The sequence below is a fragment of the Embiotoca jacksoni genome, unplaced genomic scaffold (genome assembly GCF_022577435.1).
Source record: "Embiotoca jacksoni isolate LCO1_2020_lvr unplaced genomic scaffold, fEmbJac1.0.p SCAF_3, whole genome shotgun sequence".
NCBI lineage: Eukaryota > Metazoa > Chordata > Actinopteri > Embiotocidae > Embiotoca > Embiotoca jacksoni.
In genome coordinates, this window is record NW_027185381.1 from 21,126,875 (window position 1) to 21,147,340 (window position 20,466).

Genomic DNA, 20,466 nt, shown 5'->3' on the forward strand with positions numbered 1-20,466 from the left:
AAAGAATTTGAAGGTGTATTGGAAGCGCCAGCAAATCAACTTTTAAAGGGAGGATTCTCAATAATATACAATCAATTGTCCTACTTTTCTTCACAGTTTCTTGACGCTCCAGATCTAGCATCCTATATAGAGGGCTACTTCCTGAAGAACATGGTAATCCTGATCGAGCTGGAGCCATTCAAACAGCTGCTGTACGACACCCCTCCCGAGAGCCCCGGCTGTGACATCCTGCAAGACCTGGAGAAAACCCTGGCCAGCCGCATCCAGTCCATCCACCTGTCCTCCTCCAAGGGGTCCATCGTCTGAAGTCCTGACCTTCACTGAGAATATTTATCAGACAGCGATCAGAGACACAATACTGTAGTGATATGCATAAGAGTGACGGATCGTTTTGAGTTAGAGAGGAGAACCATGAACTGTCCAGTTACAATCTTTGTCTCTGTGAAGCTCATCAGTTGCTAATATGCTTCTTGTTATCTAAGCACAGGTGGTTACGAGTGTGTCTGTCTGCCTTGTTGATATATATCTACTAACCTGACTGTCATACGATAGCTATATTATGCCACAATTTGCCAATAACATATATTACTGTAACAATGTCCCTTGTTCAGCAAAAAAAATTCTCAGCTAAGTGGTACTCGCTGTTACTTTTTGAACTGAATAATGAATCTGGTGGGACTACAGCAAACTCAGAGGAAGGGTTGCAACCAACTTCAACAGTCAGAGCATCTGACTACATGACTCAGTGTATTGAGATGATAAACAACCTCAGCGTAATGTGATAAGCCATCAATCCCTGGATATGAGGAAGAACTCCCGCCTCATGTTGTGATTATTTGTTTAAACATTTGGACCTGTACAGAGAAATGAATTTGTATATTTGTCAGTCACTTAGATCTGTGCTGATTTCTCTTTAAAGACAAACAAGACAAACAACTGACGAGGAACTGTAATGTGACTGAAGCACGTGACTTTGGGCAAACTAGGTGGGAAAGAGGATTTTTTTTTTTCCTTCCTCCACTACTGTGTAAATATTGTTCATAAAAAACAGAGCTATTGATAATGTAAGTTAATGTAAATATCCACAGATGTTTTCTCATGTGTCTTACTGTTGGATATTGCTGTAAAAACTCAAAAGCTCATCTTTTAAATATCTATGTTTAAATGTTGCATGTCAGAGGGATGACTTGTTCTTCTGTTTGAACTGGTTTGAAGATTACATGGAGGAGCTGATTTCACATTTGAGAATGGTTTTGTTAACAGCATGGGTCACTATAAATGTGTCGCAGTCAAATGGTCATTTTGTGTGTGAGAGCTCTGATTAATGAATGGGAACCTAGTGCTATCAGATGTTTTCCAGGGATTGTGAAACCACATGACTTATTTATGTGTGACTTGATCTTTCATCTATAAAGATTAATTTAAAGAATGCTATGAATTTGCTCTTAGATTCACCTGGTGCAGATCAGGCTTAAAAACACCTGCAAGGGTGCATCTATAAATTCTGTTTGATGTAATATTTTAAAGGCTGACTTGATATTATTTTGTTCACGCCAGACAAAATATTAGATTTCAGGTGGTATGGTGGTTTAACGTGTCACCCAACTGCAAACATGCCAATGCAGTCTTGGATAAAAAGCCTGAAATTAATGCAAACAAAGAAATGAAAAAAAACTTAAACGAGTCCCTTTACTGAAAAATGGTTAATAAATGTTCATAAAACAACATTAGCCACTACAGGTAAATCATCAATGCACTGTACTGCATGTTGCTATCGCATTAAACTCTTCTAACAAGCTTTTTAATCAGCACAAAAAAAATGTGCTTGCTTATGGAAAGTTCACCATCCTTCTGTTTTAATCATTATATCTTAGAGCATCTTGTTTTCATAGATCCACAATGGGAGTGTTGGACTTTGTTTTCAGCATCAACAATTTATAGCTAGATCATTTCAGGCCTTTCCTTTTATAATGTAAAACCAATTTGACTCAAACCGTACAATTGGCATCCACAAGCTAACTTTTCTTGTATCCAAAAGCGCTCTCGTTATGTCTCCAAAATAGTTTACTAAATAGTGAGCAGTGAATCAAATGAAACGAGTGCACGTGGCATTGTTTTCTCAGCTCATTGTGGAATTTTTAAGGCCATGTAATTTATAGAATTTGAACATAAATTGCCGACCAGCTAATCTAGGTCACTAACATAGGAAGTAATTTCGTAAGCAGCCTTTATAGTTTTCCAAATAAAATGTTTAAGCTATTACAGTTCATGTCAGTATGAAGTAAAGTATGAGGATAATTAACATGCTTACTAGTTGTCATAGTTTGTAAAGACAGTTTGCTTCATTTTATCAGGTGGTAAGCAACCCTGGGGGCATGCATGCACATGCTTATCTAATCATTTCTTTATCAAATATGCATTTTAAATATAGGAAATGTGGTGAAGAAATTGAAAGGTTTATTTCAAATTATGAGTCTCAATTTTATTCTCCAAATTTACAGATTTTTTTTTGTTATCAACTCTGCCAATGCCGTTATGTTTTCGTTGTGTTTTTACTGTTTGTCTGTTTGTCATCAGGATCATGACAAAAAAAAATGGTGTCAATATTTTATCTTTCGCTACATTTTGTCAGATATTTCCTGTTATTTTGTTTTTTACAGCACATCATGTATGTTTCAGATTACACTGTTGCATGTGTGGATTTAAGTAGTGTACAGAAGTGCTTTAAAGTTCAAAGCAAGTCGAGGTGTACATTGGGTGTCACAGTGAGCGAGGGAGAGGGATGCAAATCAGATGAAAAAAGCAATCAGACTTATACACCTCCATAGATGAGTAGAGAAAGAGAATCGAAGGCGTGCCGAGAGAACAGACGTCGTCTTGTTCTTTTGAAGTCCACTCTTCTGCAAAAGAGGTTGAAAGGCGAGCAGTGAAGACGGTGTGTGTGGTCACTCTGCAGTGCTGCTGTCCGTCAATAAGATGCTTCTGAAGAGATTACTCTACCACCTCTCAAGCGGACATACACCGCATCGATTTAAAATGACTGTCAAGAGATTCACTGCCATTAGATGTGTATTAGTATTCAGATACTGAAATGTGTCTTGTCCGACTAGTGTTCCACAGATCCTCTTTATTGTCTGCAGAAACTGTTGCAAAATATTCGTCTCTCTTTAAATGTGCCTGGTATTTGTAGTGCGTGTGTGTGTGTGTGCGTGCACGTGCGGGCACATGGGCGCGTGCGTTGGGCGAAGACATTACAATGGTAGGAGACGTTGTGACAGCAGTTGTTAAGGAGTCGCCATGGTTACCGCTGCCCAGGAACAATGTTGAGCTAAGAATGCTCCGCTGTGTTAAAGACTGAATGGCATCCTGAGCTGCTCACACACACACACACACACACACACACACACACATGTACATGTTTATACACAGACACAATTAACACGTACAATGTATTGTCATCCAAAGGGATTTACTCCTCATGAGTAGTTAGGAGATTCTTATTTGAGGCAGAAATTATCCACTATCAGATTAGCTGTGTCAGACAACAGAGCATTTGATTAAGCTGTGGAAATGTCTCTGTTGCCTCTTTTCTAAAGCACTGCTGGGCATCTTAATTTACTGGCCTGTGAACTGCAAGTAAAGCACTAAGTAACACTGAGGGAAGCTGTGAGGGAAATACCACAGGGGGACACGTTCGTCTATCAATGCAAAAACCAATAGTTTCATGCTATACCTGATGGGGTTTATGTGAATTTCTCCTTGTTATGAAGTGGGATTTCTAAACACATAACTTTGAGTGTTGTCATGTGCTCAATTCTGAGGGCCTTTTGTTCGGTTTTGTGAGTGGGTTTGTGTGCATGTGTGTGTTTTGTGTGTACATGAGCAAATGGGAGGGTAAAAAGGGTGTTTGCCCTAATAAGTCTGCCCCCAGCTCGAGCCCCTTCAGCCTCCCCTTGTTGTCATGCACAGGCGCTCTCCACTTGGCACAAAGTAGGCTGGCAGCACAAGAGCCATGTGTTTTAGCGCCACGCTTTGAAGGGCTCAAAAAACTTTTCAGAACTGTGTCTGAGAAACGTCATGTAACGGGGGAGGGCGAGAGAGAAAAAAGGAAAAGAGGAGAGGGAGGGGTGAAAGAGAGTCTAAGTGTGAGGTAGAGAGATGGGGAGCAGAAGCTTCAGACCAAAATAAGCCGTCTTGTTGTCGAAGGATACTTTTTGTGGACAATAACTGTGGAGATTCTGCGAGAGACACATCAACAGGTGAGTGTAGAGGGAGAAATATGTGTGAAAAGAAGCTGTGACAAAGAAGAAGCTGGAATAAGTGCCATTCACTTGACTTGAGCACACGAAAAGTAGGGGGTTGTTTTTGTGATACTGCCTCATGGCTTACTTTGTCTCAGTTTAATGCACTTTTCATAGATTTTTTTTTTTCCTGAATACCCATGTTGGAGGGCTCTGATTACCATTGCCATTATGAAATAAAGAAACAGGCTAAAATGCATACATGGGGCCTAAACATCATCTTTTTTTTTCTTTTTTTTCCCCCAGAGGGTGTTGTTTTCATTACTGTTTCAATGATGCACCGTGAGGAGCTGTCAGCCAGAGAGGAGTTCACCTACAGCCACATGCCCACCCTAGACAGAAGCAGTGGGACACTGGGACGACGGGGGGACAGGAGTTTGGAGCGAAGGCCGGACAGGGGGGAGCGGGATAGGCCCGAGCGGGACAGCTACACAGTGGACGTGAGGGCCAGTGACCTGCAGCTGGCCCAGCCGGAGCCTCTAAAGCACCCCTGCTTCAGCTACAGGGCCTGGCTCTACAGTGTCCTCATAGGGGTGAGAGGAACGGTGGTCAGGGAGCGTTATGAAGGAGGCACACAATAGAATTGACCTATTTAGGCCTATACACTCAAATTTTAAGACTGGGTTGACTCTTTTTTTTAATGATAAAAGAGTATCCCAATCTCGAAATTTGGAGTGGGAAGTGGCAACAAGAAATCCTGTTTTGTGCTTCCACATTTAAGCAAGAAAAGAACATCCAGGATGGATGTGACAGGGCTGCTCACTGTCGCTATTTCAAATATCAGCAGTTTGTGTTTGTGTGTTTATCTGTTTGATGGAGCACGTCCGATTCATCTGTCTTGAGATCTGTGTGTGCATGTGTGAGAGAGGAATTCTTTCAAAGTCTTATCTGTTGAATGCATTAAAGAGTGTCTGTAATTGTATATGCATGTGCATGCCGTTGTATGTGTGTGTGTGTGTGTCTCTGTCCTCAGGGCAGTCTTCTCATCACATCGGGTTTCTCTCTATACCTGGGAAATATCTTTCCTGCTGCCATGGACTACCTGCGCTGCGCTGGAGGTTCTGTAAGTGACCATCATGTAATCACATTCACCTTCATGTGCTGATATTGCCTCTAGCTTCATTCAACCTTAATGAGTTTGTGGACATTGTTTCGATTAGACTGTCATATCAAAATGGCAGTAATGCATAATTTTCAGACAGCATCTGCTAAACAGATAAATGCAGCAGCTCATTTGTTGATGTTCTTCACAGGGCCTCCCTGCAGCGGTAGCCAGTTTTGCGATTGCCAAGAACAGACATGTTGCAGTGAGTAAACAATGAGCGCCCTAAAGACAAAAGAGATAATTGTGTTTTAATAGATTTTTAAATTAAATTCTTCAGAGAGGGTTCATACAAATGAAGGTCACATCATTTCATGTTTTTTTCTAAGGTATCAGATTTCCAGGTCGTCTACGTGTCAACGTTTGCGGTGACGACCACCTGCCTGGTTTGGTTTGGTTGCAAACTGGTCGTGAACCCTTCTGCTGTCAATGTAAATCAGTTTATGGTCTTCTATATTTAAAACCGTTAATTCTTCGGATCCACATGCATAATTCTTTTTCTGAATAAAGCATTCATTTATTTTGTTTCCTTTCATCAATCTTCAGCTGTTGTGTCTCTGTTCTCCCTGACGCCGTCTGTTCTCAGATCAACTTTAACCTCATCTTGATGATTTTGCTGGAGGTGTTGATGGCCACCACTGTCATCCTGTCAGCTCGATCTGCAGAGGACTGTTGCTGCCACAGGAAGGTGTGTGAGTGTCTACACGAATGATTGATTGCCTTTGTTCCCCCATCTGATGCCTCTTCCCTCTTACTCTCTCTGTAGCTATCATTATTCCATCCTAACCCCTCTCAATTGTTCCGTCCATGTTCTAGTCAGTGACATATGACAGACCTGTGGTTATTAAACCTGCAGTCTTCCCCACTCGACTCCTTAAAGCATACTCTGTGAGTATGGTTTTCAGTTTTGTGATGATACTGCAGTTTTCTTCCAATATGTCTATCCATTTATGGCTAACAAATGTCTCTCACAGGTGATTGAAGTGATTGTGGGAATCTCTGCTGTATTTGGAGGCATTATTGCTCTCAACATGGATGCTTTGCAGCCTGGCCCCTATTTGTCTGTCACCTTTTTCTGGATCCTTGTGGCTGTAAGTGTTTTTGGTTACTTTTTATTTTAACCCACCATGTCAGCTCAGAATGATAAGTCAAAAGATGTCCTCAATAACCTGATCACACAAGTTTGTATTTATTCTTTTGCAGTGTTTTCCCAGTGCTATCGCCAGTCACGTGGTGTCAGAATACCCCAACAAATGCCTAGTGAGTACAGGACAATATTCTAGTTCCTGCAACAATGGTGTAATTATTTAGCACAAAAAAGGGCTTATTAATAATGAATGTGATCAACTAATCAATTTTTTTCAATTACACAAATCATCTCAGGGCACTTAAGAGGTCCTCACAACATTATAGAGAGAAACCCAACAAATCCCACATAAATGACATCAGGCAAGAAAATCTCCCTTAAAAAAGGACGCAAACCCAACAGAGCCAGATTAAGAAGTAGGCAGCCTCCTGACTCCATAGATTGGGGTGAGGGACAGCAGTGAGAGAAAAGGAAGAGAAAAGGCATGAAGATAATAAAGTACAATGGAGGCATATAGATGGATGGAGAGTGAAAGAAAGAGGAGTGAAGAGGAGCTCAGTGAATCATGGGAGATCCCCCGGCATCTTAAGCCTATAACAGCATAACTAAGGGATGGCTCAAGGTCACTTGAGCCAGCCCTAACAATCAGCCTTAACAAATAGAAAAGTTTTAAGCCTAATCTTAAAAGTAGAGAGTTGCTGGTTCTAAGGGAGAGGAGCCCTGCTTACTATTCTGGAAACTCCAGGAACAACAAGTTAGCGTGCAGTTTGAGAGCAAAGCATTCTATTAGGATAGTAGGGTACTATGATACGATGGAGCTTGGTCTTTAGGGGCTGTGTATGTCAGGATAATCATTTTAAATTCTGCAGTACTTTAACTGCAGCACTTTGGATCAACTGCAGGCTTTTCAGGGACTTATTTAGATATCCTGATAATGAGCAATTTTGGTAGTAGAAACTAGCATGTGGGAACTGGCATTCAGCTACACTACAATTCAAATTCTGATCTGTTAAAAGACTTTGTGCTGTTCTCAATCAAAACTTTTTCCTCCTGCCACCAGCTATGCTATGAAAGGGTTATGAATTATGAATTATGATGGGTGTGTTAATTATTTCTAAGAAAGTATAGCATGATTTCACACATCTAAACAACATGTCATTTTCCTCTTTCTCCTGGCTTTTTTCTTGTTCTTTTTTTCTTCTCCATTGCTATTTTTTCTCTCTTCTGGCTATCATTCAGGTGGAGGTGCTGATTGCCATCAGCAGCGTGACATCTCCCCTGCTCTTTTCAGCCTCCGGCTTCCTCTCTTGCAGTGTGATCAGCTTTATTGAAATTTTCCTGCATGATGTGCCGACAGCTAAGGTGAGTTAATGAAGTGAAAATCCACTGCTTGTGTGCAGAATTTTTTTGCATTACATGTCGAGCTCTGACACGGTCAAATGAGAAAAGCAGGAGCTGATTTTTTTTGTGTGTAAAATCTGTGGAAGTGACTCATGAGATTTCATTTAAAATCCTCCAATTTCATCTGCATGTGTGTGTCTGTGTGCTCCAGCAATCCTACGACATCCTGCTTTTGATTCTGATGGTGCTGCTGCTGGTGCAGGCAATTCTCACATCAGCCACTGTGGTGCACTGTGCCGCCTACAAGAGTCAGCTCCGCATGGGGGCTCCAGAGTGCGAGGACAGCATGCAGAGCTCAAGTCATTACTGTGAGGTAATGCAGGTAAAAGCAGGAGTTATGGACACATAAGGACAAACTTTTCTGTCTTATTCTCTCCTTGTCTCTTGTTTGGTCTCTCCACTTCCAACAAGAGACACGGTATTTGAATGTGGTAATATGATACGTTTATTTCTCCTCCAGGTGTTCTCACCAGCTGTAGCGCATGTAAATGACATTTAAACATGGCAACATAAAACTCAATGAGCTGCACATACATGCAAACATGACATTGTGCTGCGCATCCTCACACACGATTTATTTAAATGTTTTTTCACCTTTCCCCTCTCCTCCTGTTTTGCTCCATCAGCAGCAAGCATCCAATGGAACGCTGCAAGATTTTGACAAAGACAGAGCCTGGAAAGCAGTTGTGGTCCAAATGGCTCAGTGAACGGTCCAGCAGTACACACAGACTTTTGGTGAGGCATGGGAGAAAAAAAAAAGGAGGGGGACAAAACAAACTCTGTGAGGACAAAAGCACAAAGCAGAGACAGAGAATATTAGAAGCAAGAAGGAAAAGAAGTAAAGATGTTTTCAGAGATGGAGAGAGAACGAGGGAAAGCGAGGCATAAATGAAGAAGATAGGAAAGATAGGAAAAGGTATCGAGGAGAGAAGAAAAGTTCGAAAGAATTTCATGTTTTTGATCAGATATTTGCATAGATAATGCTTTGAGCACTTTGTTTTTGTGTCTGTTTTTGTGTTTTTATTATTGTTCACTGCTAACTACAGTGAGGAGTTGAGTAATTTTGACCAGGGAATAGAAAGTATTTTTTTACAGTGACATCATGTACAGAAGGTAATGAACAATCATAATGGCTGATGTTCAGTAATAGAACAATTTTATGAGTGTTTTTTGGTCTAAACATAGAGTTTATGATGTCTTAAATAATTCAAAGGTCCCCTCCCGACATTTTTTAAGATGTTTGTAAAATACTCTACTTTGAATAATAATTTGTGTCTGATTAGGTTCCACAAAAAAAAAATCAAGTATCCTTAAAATGACATGCACTCCTTGTCACACATTAAAACTTCAGAAGTTTATCTGCTCAACACAAGATGTCTCTTGCTTCCTTCTAAAGTCCATTCTCAGTGTTTGTGCTCTGAAGGCTTCAACTTACCTAATCACACTTGTGTAAATTGAATATTAGATCAGGATGGGCTTCCAAACTATTTGTGATGTCACAAATCCTGCTCATAGACATACCCCTTAAAATCGGGTTTTCAGTGGGCACAGAGAAACTTTTCCCCAGGAGATGAATGTGGAATGAGCTTTGTAGTTTTAAACTCTGCACATAAATCATTCTGCACAGCAACACTAAACATTCAACAGTAGGAACAAGATGAAAAAAAATAATAATTTGAGAGCAACATTCACTTTGTTTTGTATTGTAAATGCATCAAACTTAATTCAATCTGTATTTTATGCAATGGGTTTGTTTTTTCTGGAACATTATCAAGATTGTACCTTATGATGAAAATGATGTCTGTATATACAAAAATATAAATTACATTCCTGCAAAGAGAATGATGTACAATGAGAGATATTTGCTTTTTTTTTCTCATCTGGCGCTGAAAGTTTTCCACAAAAACTTAAAACTCACAAAACAATTAAAAGCAGTGGCAGATTTTATTTTTAAGCAGTGAATACTTTGTAATATCAGCACCCTCTTTACAGTAAGTTACATGTTTTTCAGTAGAGGCCTCTTTGTGTTGGTAGTGGTTTCTACAGTTTGTTACAAGAGAACTGATTTGTTACATACAGTATTAACTCATGTAAAGAACCCTTGTTGAAGTTATGTCTGGTGTTGAGAAATAAAATATCATCATCACTGTGTAAATACTCACGTGTGTATAGTATTTTATGACTGTGTTTCTTGCTGTTTGATATTGCTGATATGATCAAATATCTGCAGATGTTTAATATGACTGAATAGGCAACAAATATATGACACTAATTACATGCATCTGAAAATAACTTTCAAGGTATTACTCAGTTATTTTCTTACCCTGCTGCGATTAATAGACTACTCCATAGGTGATTTATATTTGTATGCTTATTAGTGGAAAAACGTCCACCCCTGTTTTCTTGTTTGGAAATAAGAATGGTGTTCTCATCATTGTTATACTCTAATATTTTATTAACTTCGCCGAATTCATTTCTGTCCTCTCTTAATTTACTCCCATCCCTCTGCTCCATTCTGAGCTACAGCCTGCACATCCAATAATCTTTTAAGAAGTAATTTCCCTATAAGGTTAAAAGCCAAGATGAACCTCTGAACAAACATGGAAAATATTATATAGGTGGAGATTTTAATGCAGTGATGGCCTGTTTTGGTTTGCCCAAAATCAAACATATCTCGTTACATTATGCTGTTTTGTTTTTTTCCATATCATCATGACAGAAAGCTGTTTCACATCTTATACTTGAACATCACCATGGAGAGAGAGAGATAGTGACTATATTTGGAAGCAGACGTAGAGAAGAGCGAGTTCCCTAACCGGCAGAAACCGGCTTGAAGAAAAATTGACTTGTGGCTCGGTCCAGCCAGCGAGCATCGCGGGCGCGCCACTTTTGCGCGCTCACAGGTGGCCACAACACATCTTATTTTAAATACATTTATGCTGTCTCCTCGACATATCTCCCTTTAATATCAATAACTCCTTACACAAGCTTATGTTCCCACTACAGGCTTATGAACTGTCCATGATCAGCAATAGCAGACTTTTAAACTTCTCTGTTATTGCTTGGTGTATTGGATGGTCCAAAAACAGCAGGAGCAAAAGGAGTCTGGATACCAGGATGCTCACCACACCCAGTGAGTTTGAATGACAAGCATTTTACCTTTCGTTGTTCCCATGTGTCCTGGCCAGCCCCCACACTCACATATGATGGACAGGCTGGATAAACCAATAAAGAAAGGTCTGTCAGTGCCTCGTAGTTTGGTTGTAGACTGAATTAACGATCTGAGTAGTTGTAGCCAGTCTATATTCACTTACACGATAGGCTTAACAGCCAAATCTTAGTCTTTAAGAATTATGACACTAAACACCAAATATCTAATGACTATTTATTGTATTTTACCGTCGCTTAGATCACATGTAGCAGCCTAACGCTCTTGCAGGAAGCTGGATCTTTAGTATTTCATTGGTAAAGACCTAAAAATGATTGTATGATTTACAGGATATCGATTTGCTGCAATTTATTTTTCAGCATCTCAGCCAACAAACCACCTGTCATTGCACATCGCGCTCGTAATTCTGCGTTAATTCGGTCCAAAGCGACGTGATGCGTTGAAGCACTGAATCTTAATGTGTTATCTCATCCCTTGTTCCTGAGGAACGAGGCAGGGCAGGGAGGGGAGAGGAGAGGAGAGGAGAGGGCTGGAGGGACGCAGGGAGGGGAGCTGCTAAGGGGGGAAAAGGCGGAACAAACCGGTGTGCTCGGATACATGCTGTAGCTGCTCGCCCGCACTGCAGATTAACTCTTACCGTGCCGAGAGAAGCAGCGAGACACGGTGAGTGGATTTTTTTATTTCTCCCACTTGCGTGCACATGGCTTCTTTGTTAGAACCAGAGGAGGAAATGTGGCGGTAGTCTGTCTAGTGTGCACAGGTAGACAGCTGATGCAGGTACTGTGTGTCTTAGAGGATCTTCTCTTATCTCATACACACACTCACAGCAACAGACACACACACACACACACACACACACACACACACACACACACACACAAACATTGAATCGCTACACTTGATGTTTCGTCTCCGGCTGGCTATTCGGGAGCTGTCCGCTGCTCAGGTGCTGAAACGGCTCGTCATCTGCAGGCAGCTGCAATTCACTGCAATGCAATGTCTCTGGTGGGAGTGTTGCCCCTCTTAGAACACAGCACTGGGAAGCTTCCTCACCAAACAAGCTTATTAGGATGTAATGATGTTCTCACCCTCATGAAATGTTCCTGCAGTGATTCCCCTCTGGGACTTACTGATTGTTAAAAGTAATGATACTTTGTGGTGTTTTTCTCCTGTGTACTATAGTATTACCTGGAATGCTGTCGTTATCAGATTTCTTTCCCCAGCGTCTGAGAATAAGTATCATTTCCATCCTGAAAGTTCTTCCTTCCTCAGCCATTATCTAATTAATAATGAATGAATGGAGCTCCTCTCCTTCAGCTTTAGTCCTGGAGCCTATAGCTTCATCACTTTCCAGCCGGCCGCTCCGGTCATAGACATGTTGGATGCTGTTGTAGCCAAAGAATGTGGGATTCCCTCTTTAAACACCGGCCCAACTGAGGGGCATAATCTGTCGGACTGGAGCAGTGCCACCGGCTCACAGACAGTTCATTCTCTAACTGAGCTTCCTAAAATGTTGCACTGTCCCTTTAAATTTAAATTATGCAAACTTTACCTCTGCTGATCTTCCTTGAGACAGTCTTTGAGAATAAAGTTACCATCAGTACGGGGGAAAAAGTGGAGCGTATGTGCTGCTATCCCAGAAGGCACATCATGTTCTCTTTTTCAGGTATAACACCAGTGGCTCCATGATCTCAGCATCAATGTAAGCAACCTTGAACATTGTTCTCTGATAATATTTGAAAGGAATTCTCTCCTTATAATCTTTTCACCATGTGTGTGATAGGGTCATACAGTTGAGAACATTACCTGTCCTCTGTACTTGTAAAACCACAGTCTCAAGACTCCCCTCCCCAAGATATGGAGTATAGTTTTCATCCTTGGAACAGAGGGTTTGGCTGTTAAGGATTTTATATAAATGAGCTGTGTGTTAGCACAATGACAAGAAAGTGAGAGGAGGGCAGGGGGAGTAATGGAAAGATAAAGAAAAAGAGGAAGACGGGGAGCGAGAGAATGAGAATTATTGATGGGAAGGGGTGATGTATTCACACTCTTCACCAAGGACATCAACATAACCTTCAAGTGAAATGTGCATGCAGCAGGCAAAGATTCACCCTGCACAATTCCTGTGCATGCATATGCATACTTGTATGTGTGCATACATTCACTCTCACAAACACACACTCAGGCACCAACGGTAAGACATCCCACTGATGTCACTTCAGTGTCTGAGTTCACCCCCTCGTGTGAACATGCTGTTCTACAGAGATAATGATCACCAGCAGTCCAGAGAGGGGCAAGTGGGGTGGGGGTGAGGGGTGAGGGGGGGGGGGGGGTTAAAACTGCAGAGTCAGTATCCAAACAAAAAAGGTTGTTCATTTCTCAAGACAAATAGAACTACTTTTTACTCAGATTTAAGTCAGCATGTGTCCCCAGACTATAATCTTGCCCTTTAGTGTCCTTTCTGGATCAAAGGCAAACATCCCCCTCAGATGTAACAACATTCACACACTTCACTGTTCAGAGAGGGAGGATTAGTAGTCCTCAGCCACTTTACTGAATTTTAGAGGATGATGAATGGGAACAGAGAGTTTTTCCTGAGGAAGGTGTGAGACAATATAAATTCAGACTGTGGCTCTTTTGAAACTAACTTGTACTGTATCCCAGAAATATCACCTTGTACCTCTATAATCCACACACTGTACCGCCTCCAACTGGATATCTGTCTTTCAGGAACTGGTCAGCGCTTCCCCTGACCGAAGCTCATGTAACGACTCCTCTTCAGCCAACAATCACTCTCCCCCGGGACCGCAAGGACACCTCCTAAACTCAGCTCATTCCTCAACCTGCCACACAGAGCGGGGATGCAGTCAGGAGAGGCCGAGTGAGGAATGTGCTTCTGAACATTATGTGTTTTCTTCCAAAAGAGCAGAGCTGCATTCAACTGTAGAAGAATCTGAGCTTTGAGGAACACAGGCCGCACAGCATGACCCGCTACTCCGCCACACATGGTGGCAGAGGCTGAAGTTGGCCACACAATCTTGCGTGTGTGTGCCTGCGAGTGTAAGTCACACGCATCACACAGTTTTGACTAACTACAGCAGGGAACGTCGGGTCTCTCCTCTGGCCCAGAGGGGGGTTTAAAGTGTGCGTTCTTTGCGTTCCGGATGCAGAACATCCTCGATCAGAACTTAGACATGGCCACAGCTCTCCTCGCAGGCGAGAAGCTGAAGGAGCTGATCCTGCCGGGCTCCTCTCAGGATGAGAGGGCCGGAGCGCTGGCTAGCCTCATGGTGCAGCTCAAACTGGAGCTGCCCTTTGATCGTGTTGTTACTATTGGGACGGTCATCATCCCCATCCTGCTGGTCACCCTCGTCTTCACAAGGAACTTTGCAGGTGAGATGCTGACTCAGCCACTAGCAGAGCAACACTGCAGTTGTGTGCCCTCAGATTACTTTTGACATGTTTTGTGACAGAATTAAGAGTAGATTTGTAAGAGTTTTGGGACAGAGACATACTCTTTCTCTTTAAAAGCTGCAAAAATTCACACACATCGAGACTTACTAGTTACACATACAGTGCTTTACGTCATCTTAACAGACAGCAATAAGAGGAAATTTAAGTAGGAAATGAGGCAGCAAAGAAATGGAGAAGTGAGATGGATTGTAGGGCGGAGAAAGAGGAGAGTGTTTGGTCAGAAGGCAGAGTGGAAGCAATGGATTGGAGGGACATTAGCTTGTTGCTGAGTCAGGCTCTCTGCAGTATGTAACCAGCTGGGACTGAGCATTTAACTTTAGTAGCAAAGCAACGTGGGTGTTCAGACAAGTCTAACATTCTTTAGACAACTCGGCGCAAGGAAAGCCGAGGGGCTTCTGGGATTTGAACAAATATGTTCAGTGCACAGCATATACTCCTTATCCCCCATAACATTAAAGAATAAATCTTTGTTTTGAGAAGGACTTTTAAAAAAAATGGTTTTCAAAGAGGAATACCCTTCTTTTTTTTTTTTCTTCTTTTTTTTTTCTTTATAATCGAACCACTGATAATATCATATGTCACAGCATTACATTCAAAATGTCAAAAGTGAACTTACTGCAACACTGAAGCACTCAGACTTGCACATAATGGACATACAGTAGCTTTGACAGGAAGGGCTGTTCTCACTTCCTCTATCTGAGCCTGGCAGATGTTTCTATCATTTCAAAAAGCGGCATCAGTTTGAGACACACAGCACTTTGTTCTGAACAGATGAAGGACTTACAAAGATGCTCAGAGATACTGCTCGCATCAAAATGAAATGGAGATGAGAAACAAGCTATTTCCGGAGAAGATGTTAATGGATTATTGAACGTTGTATCTAGGGATACAAATCTCAATTTTAACTAGGTTATTTTAAGCACTATTTGGAAGAAAAACAAAGATTAGTATTTAAATTATTACTGAAATAGTCAGTTTTGAACTTCTGCTGCATTTTACAGTGCCACATAATGGTTACATGGTGGACAGTGTTGTTGTGTGCCTTTGCATTTTCAGATATTTCAGGTATGTTTACCTTTTTGTTCACTTTCAAAAAAGTGGTGTAGATAAGATTGTTGAAATTTGTGATTTTGATTCGTGTATCTGATTGGATAACCTCTCGTGGTATTTACTCAACTGGCCAAATAAAATTTGAGAACAAAATGTTGCAACTGATAGAAATGCTGACTGAAAATAAGACGGCAGAAAAAGAATGCAGCATTTTTTTTCAGCTATTATACATCCAACTGTAAATTGTAAAATGAGATATAATGAGATATAATTGACTGATTGTTCCTCTGTGTGCTTTCCTCAGAGGAGTCCATATACTGTTACACACCACACAACTTCACCCGAGACCAGGCACTGTATGCGAGAGGCTACTGCTGGACAGAGCTTCGTGACGCGCCCCCTGGTGTGGAGATTCAGCTTTGGCCGTCACTATTTGAACACAAGTTCCTACCCTACGCCCTGCTGGCCTTCGCTGGAATCATGTACATCCCTGCTCTGGGCTGGGAGTTCCTTGCCTCCACACGACTCACTTCAGAGCTCAATTTTCTGCTTCAAGAGATTGATAACTGCTATCATCGAGCTGCCGAGGGCCGAGCCCCGAAGATCGAGAAGCAGATCCAATCCAAAGGACCTGGCATCACGGAGCAGGAGAGGAGGGAGATCATAGAGAATGCAGAGAAGGAGAAGAGCCCCGAACAGAACCTGTTTGAGAAATATTTGGAGAGACGAGGTGAAAGTAACTTTTTGGCTAAGCTTTACTTGGCTCGCCACCTGGCTATTATCTGCCTCAGTTCCATCCCCATTTCCTACCTGAGTGCCTATTATGCCCGCCAGCGGCAGAATGAGTTCACCTGTGCGCTTGGTGAGCCCCCAGACATCAGCAGCTATTCAGAGCTGAGGCTCAGGGTCAACTGTAAGCTGCCTGCTGTACAGTTGCAGCGCATCATGGCAGCAGTGGATATAGCTCTGCTCTGCACCATGAACCTCATCATCCTGATTAATTTGCTACATTTGTTTGTGGTGCGCAAGTCCAATTTTGTATTTGACAAACTGCATAAAGTTGGAATTAAAACACGGCGGCGCTGGCAGAAGTCTCAGTTCTGTGATATTAACATCCTGGCAATGTTCTGCAATGAGAACAGGGACCACATCAAGTCGCTCAACCGGCTGGACTTCATCACGAACGAGAGCGACCTCATGTACGACAACGTAGTCAGGCAGCTGTTGGCTGCGCTTGCACAGTCCAACCACGATGCTACACCCACTGTGAGAGAATCTGGGATACAAACAGTTGATGCCAATATGGATCCTTCTGATCTCAGGGTAGGCGATATGGCCGGGGAGCCCCTGGTCATCAAAAGACCCCGCAAGAAAATTAAATGGATCCCTTCATCGAATCCTCTTCCTCAGTCCTTCAAGGTGAGACATCTGCCTGAGAATAATTGTGAGACTGTTCCATCGAAACAGAATATCTGTCAAGCCTTGTTCACTGGAGCACACAGATCAAAATCCTTCCCACTAAGTAAATGTAACTCTTGAAGCAGTTCTCATCTAGGACTTCCAAAATCTTGAAGCAGTTCTCATCTAGGACTTCCAAAATATGTAAAATTACAAATACTGTTGGCCTTTGAGCACCTGAACTCTACTTTAAGATTTTATATAATAACCTGTTTTTGTTTTCCATTCATAAAGGAACCTCTTACCCTGACACGCTTGGAAAATAACACCAAGCCTGACAAACTCAAACCACTCAGACGCAAAACAGTGGCAGACGGCATCATGGCACCACTTCTGGACAACAAGAGCACACAGTATTGTGCAACAAAAGGTATATAGTGTACTAGGACATGTTTAGAAAGAAAATGTACATCTAAAGCTGCTCTAATCAATGTTTTTTTTTTTTTATATTATAATGGGTAAAATGAGTGTGTGATGGGCAAGGGAAAAGCCTACGGAGAATCCCCTCAGCTCTACAAAGCTGCTGTTTAGCATCATGTCATACTCATCAGTGTCATTTCCAGACGCAACAGGCAACAGTTTTCAGAAAATAAAGTTCTGACTACAAACACCAGCATGAAACAGCAAAGAGACAAATTTAGGTCGGGCCAAACCAGAGCCAAAGAGCCAAAGAATGTAAATCAAGGCTCATGAAGAGGCCGTTTTACGTCGATTTTGAATGGATGACCTGCCCTGCTGCTATAATATTTAACCTCCTTTTAAGCCAGATATTTTCTTTTAATTGCAGATATGTGTGGAATGGAGAAAAAGCATCCGCGCAACTTCTCTCTGGACGTCCACCCGTACATGCTGACGATTCGTAAGCCCAAGGTGGAGGCCGCAAACGCAGTACCGCTACCCTCAGCGCACAACATGGACACAGTGTACCTTGAAGGCACGCACACTATTGTTCATGTGTCTGGCGCCATTACCGGTAAGCATAGTGTTTTTCTGAAACCGCCCATATAGTCCAGACAATGGGCATGATTATTTACCATATATTGTTCGATTAAGTAAATTCCACTTGATTAAGATTGCTTGTTAAGACATACTGTAGGCCAATATTCTTTACATTTTTGACTTTTCTTTTCTTTTTCTATGCTTGTATTTTCAGAGACTAAGGTTTGCTCTCCAGAATCAACCAAAACTGCCTTTTCTACAGTGACCCTTCCCACAACTACATATGTAAATGGCGTGAGCCCCAACCCTCCCTCCAGTGAGGACGCCCTCAGTCCCAAGTCCTCCCCTCCACAAACGGGGCCTCTCCCCCAGACCGAAAACCCTGAGGCTCAACCACTGCCCCTGACCATAACCCCCACGCACCAGCTGCTGAGTATACATCATACGCTCTTTGAGGCAGAAGAGGATGAAGAGAACAGAAGGGACAGGCTGGCAGAGAGACCTGGAGAGCTCATCGCTGCTGGTGAATGTTGAAGAAGAAGGAAAAAGAAAAAGAGGATTACCGATTGAGATTCTTTTCCCTGACACTGCACTCTACGCACATGTCAATAACCTCCTTCTAACAGACACTCTTTGAATTAACTCACACACTTACTTATGAGGGGACTGAGCTGACTGACGAGCAGTAATGGGACAGCTGGAAAAACTCTTGTGGTCACAAAAGGAAAAAAAAAAAAAAAGAACAAAAAGAAAAACTGAACTTCCCGAAAGGATAAAAAGACAGAAATATATGTTTGCTAGTAATGACCAGTGTGTTACTGTAGGAATTGATGTCCCCTTCACGTCTCAGGATGACTGTGTACAGCAAATCACCCACCAATGAAACCAGCAGTGATATAATTCAACAGGGTGCTACAGTGCAGGGTCAAAAAGCTATACTGAAAAGGCATAATGACAGGATAACCGGCGATGAAAGATGGAGTGAGCTTTCTAATAAAAAAAAAAATTTAAAAAAGGCAGACACTTTAGAGGACTGCATTATGGCTTCAGACAAAATGTATTTTAAACACATAATAAAGCTTCGTCCCTTTATCCCAATAGCCACGTAGAAAGGTAGCTCATGCAATACAGTTGTTGAGATCTGCACAATTAATATGCAAAAGATCACAATATATTTGTGGCAATAATGTAAGCGCTTAAAGCATCATGTTTCACAAAACGCTATACATGTTTAGACACTGTATATGACTCAGTGTTCGTGGGGTGTTTAAAATATAGCACAAGTTTTATGACTATTGCCATTTCACCATTGCTTAGGAGCGTGTATCGGATCTTGACTATATTTGCACGTCATTAATATTAGGTAAATTGGCACATTTTATAAAGGGACAGCAGACTCTACAATTAAAGTGTGAATTTGTGAGACAACTGCTCAGAGAAACTATCAGATGTGTCTAACAGATAGATGAAATCCAGTAAAAAAAAACAAAAAAAAGGTTGTAATATTGGTGTGTCCCTCTTGAAAGCTCTGTTATAATGAATGGAGCAAGACTCCGTGGTAAAGGAGATTACTTTTTGTGTACTGCTGGCTATTTTGTGGGAGTGCCGTTATGTGAAGTGAATGGACCGATGACTTGATGTTGAATTGTTTCTCGCTGAGGGGCTTATCACATGATGACGAAGCTTTTTGATTATCTACTGGTTTGACACAATCTAAATTTCTCTCTGTGAATCTGTCCTGTCTCACATTTTGCTAAGATCCACTTTACCACCAAAAACAACCCACAAAAGAATGAGTAGTTAGAATAGTTGATTTGGTATTTTTAGTTAGACCAAGGTATGTTAACCCTTTTCACAGGGAATGAGTCAGCGGTCAAGGGGATGGGCTCATAACATAATCTCTCCATACACAGTTCTTGCAGCTGCATATATGATTACAAGAAATTCAATAAAGGAACTGCCTGCACTGACTGACACACCATCATGACATCTACTGTAGAAGAAATTAGTCCTGTAGTGAGGGGCTTACCTATACACAGTATAAGTAGACCTATGCGCAATCATCTTTTCTTCTGGGGCATTAAACTAAACACGCACTCTAAGGCTTGTGACTTTCAGCCTACAGTTATCCATAGTTTTGGTGAGAATCCATCTCTATAGGCTTGCTCAAAATCCCCTTGTTAGACTACTCAAGCACACTAAATGCATCCAAAAGCACTTTAAGACTAGTAGCACTAGTGTGTCTGAGAGCATGTTTTTGTGACACAGCTCTGCTTATAACTGATTATCTGTGTTGATTTTCACGTTGGTTGTGGCGATAAACCTCTGACACACTTAATGCTAGTTAACACGACCAGACTTTGATTGTAACGTGTAAAATGTTGTAATGGGGGAAAAAAAAAAGAAAGAAAAAAATTCAATAAAAATAACCTTTTTCTTTATAAAATAAAATAAAATAAAAAAAATTACGCGCGTCCCATGAATC

General features: G+C 41.6%; 3 protein-coding genes across 11 annotated transcripts in view; all 3 read left to right on the forward strand.

Annotated features, from left to right (window-relative positions):
- Window positions 1-1,294, forward strand: part of btbd11b (BTB (POZ) domain containing 11b) — a 71,323-nt gene extending 70,029 nt beyond the window's left edge. For all 3 annotated transcript variants that reach the window (XM_069162132.1, XM_069162133.1, XM_069162135.1), the window contains one exon: window positions 97-1,294. In XM_069162132.1, the coding sequence (XP_069018233.1) occupies window positions 97-306 (210 nt within the window). In that variant the 3' untranslated portion in view covers window positions 307-1,294. The remainder of the gene's footprint in view (window positions 1-96) is intronic.
- Window positions 1,295-1,388: 94 nt separating this feature from the next.
- Window positions 1,389-10,048, forward strand: mlc1 (modulator of VRAC current 1). Of its 4 annotated transcripts, none has more exons than XM_069162136.1 (12): window positions 1,389-4,259; window positions 4,548-4,834; window positions 5,275-5,364; window positions 5,555-5,608; window positions 5,733-5,834; window positions 5,990-6,091; window positions 6,220-6,291; window positions 6,378-6,494; window positions 6,607-6,663; window positions 7,730-7,852; window positions 8,043-8,213; window positions 8,518-10,048. In XM_069162136.1, the coding sequence occupies exons 2-12, from the start codon at window positions 4,574-4,576 to the stop codon at window positions 8,596-8,598; spliced, it is 1,230 nt and encodes a 409-aa protein (XP_069018237.1). In that variant the 5' UTR covers window positions 1,389-4,259; window positions 4,548-4,573; the 3' UTR covers window positions 8,599-10,048. The 4 variants fall into 4 exon arrangements, with proteins under 4 accessions (XP_069018237.1, XP_069018238.1, XP_069018239.1 ...); XM_069162137.1 differs by having other exon boundaries at window positions 8,521-10,048; XM_069162138.1 differs by having other exon boundaries at window positions 8,043-8,204.
- Window positions 10,049-11,618: 1,570 nt separating this feature from the next.
- panx2 (pannexin 2) lies at window positions 11,619-20,439 on the forward strand. 4 transcript variants are annotated; one of them, XM_069162948.1, is made up of 7 exons: window positions 11,619-11,723; window positions 13,791-14,120; window positions 14,231-14,453; window positions 15,889-17,003; window positions 17,277-17,412; window positions 17,830-18,015; window positions 18,196-20,439. In XM_069162948.1, the coding sequence occupies exons 3-7, from the start codon at window positions 14,255-14,257 to the stop codon at window positions 18,513-18,515; spliced, it is 1,956 nt and encodes a 651-aa protein (XP_069019049.1). In that variant the 5' UTR covers window positions 11,619-11,723; window positions 13,791-14,120; window positions 14,231-14,254; the 3' UTR covers window positions 18,516-20,439. The 4 variants fall into 4 exon arrangements, with proteins under 4 accessions (XP_069019049.1, XP_069019046.1, XP_069019048.1 ...); XM_069162945.1 differs by having other exon boundaries at window positions 13,791-14,453; XM_069162947.1 differs by lacking the exon at window positions 11,619-11,723 and adding an exon at window positions 11,752-12,762 and having other exon boundaries at window positions 13,791-14,453.
- Window positions 20,440-20,466: the final 27 nt, after the last annotated feature.

Excerpts from the sequence above, each read along its gene's own strand:
- mlc1 (XM_069162136.1), top strand. The coding sequence starts at position 4,574 with ATGATGCACCGTGAGGAGCTGTCAGCCAGAGAGGAGTTCACCTACAGC. Across the intron at positions 4,835-5,274 it reads TCTACAGTGTCCTCATAGGG|GGCAGTCTTCTCATCACATC; the intron begins GTGAGAGGAACG and ends CTCTGTCCTCAG. Across the intron at positions 5,609-5,732 it reads CCAAGAACAGACATGTTGCA|GTATCAGATTTCCAGGTCGT; the intron begins GTGAGTAAACAA and ends TTTTTTTCTAAG.
- panx2 (XM_069162945.1), top strand. The coding sequence starts at position 14,225 with ATGCAGAACATCCTCGATCAGAACTTAGACATGGCCACAGCTCTCCTC. Across the intron at positions 17,004-17,276 it reads CTCTTCCTCAGTCCTTCAAG|GAACCTCTTACCCTGACACG; the intron begins GTGAGACATCTG and ends CCATTCATAAAG. Across the intron at positions 18,016-18,195 it reads TGTGTCTGGCGCCATTACCG|AGACTAAGGTTTGCTCTCCA; the intron begins GTAAGCATAGTG and ends TTGTATTTTCAG.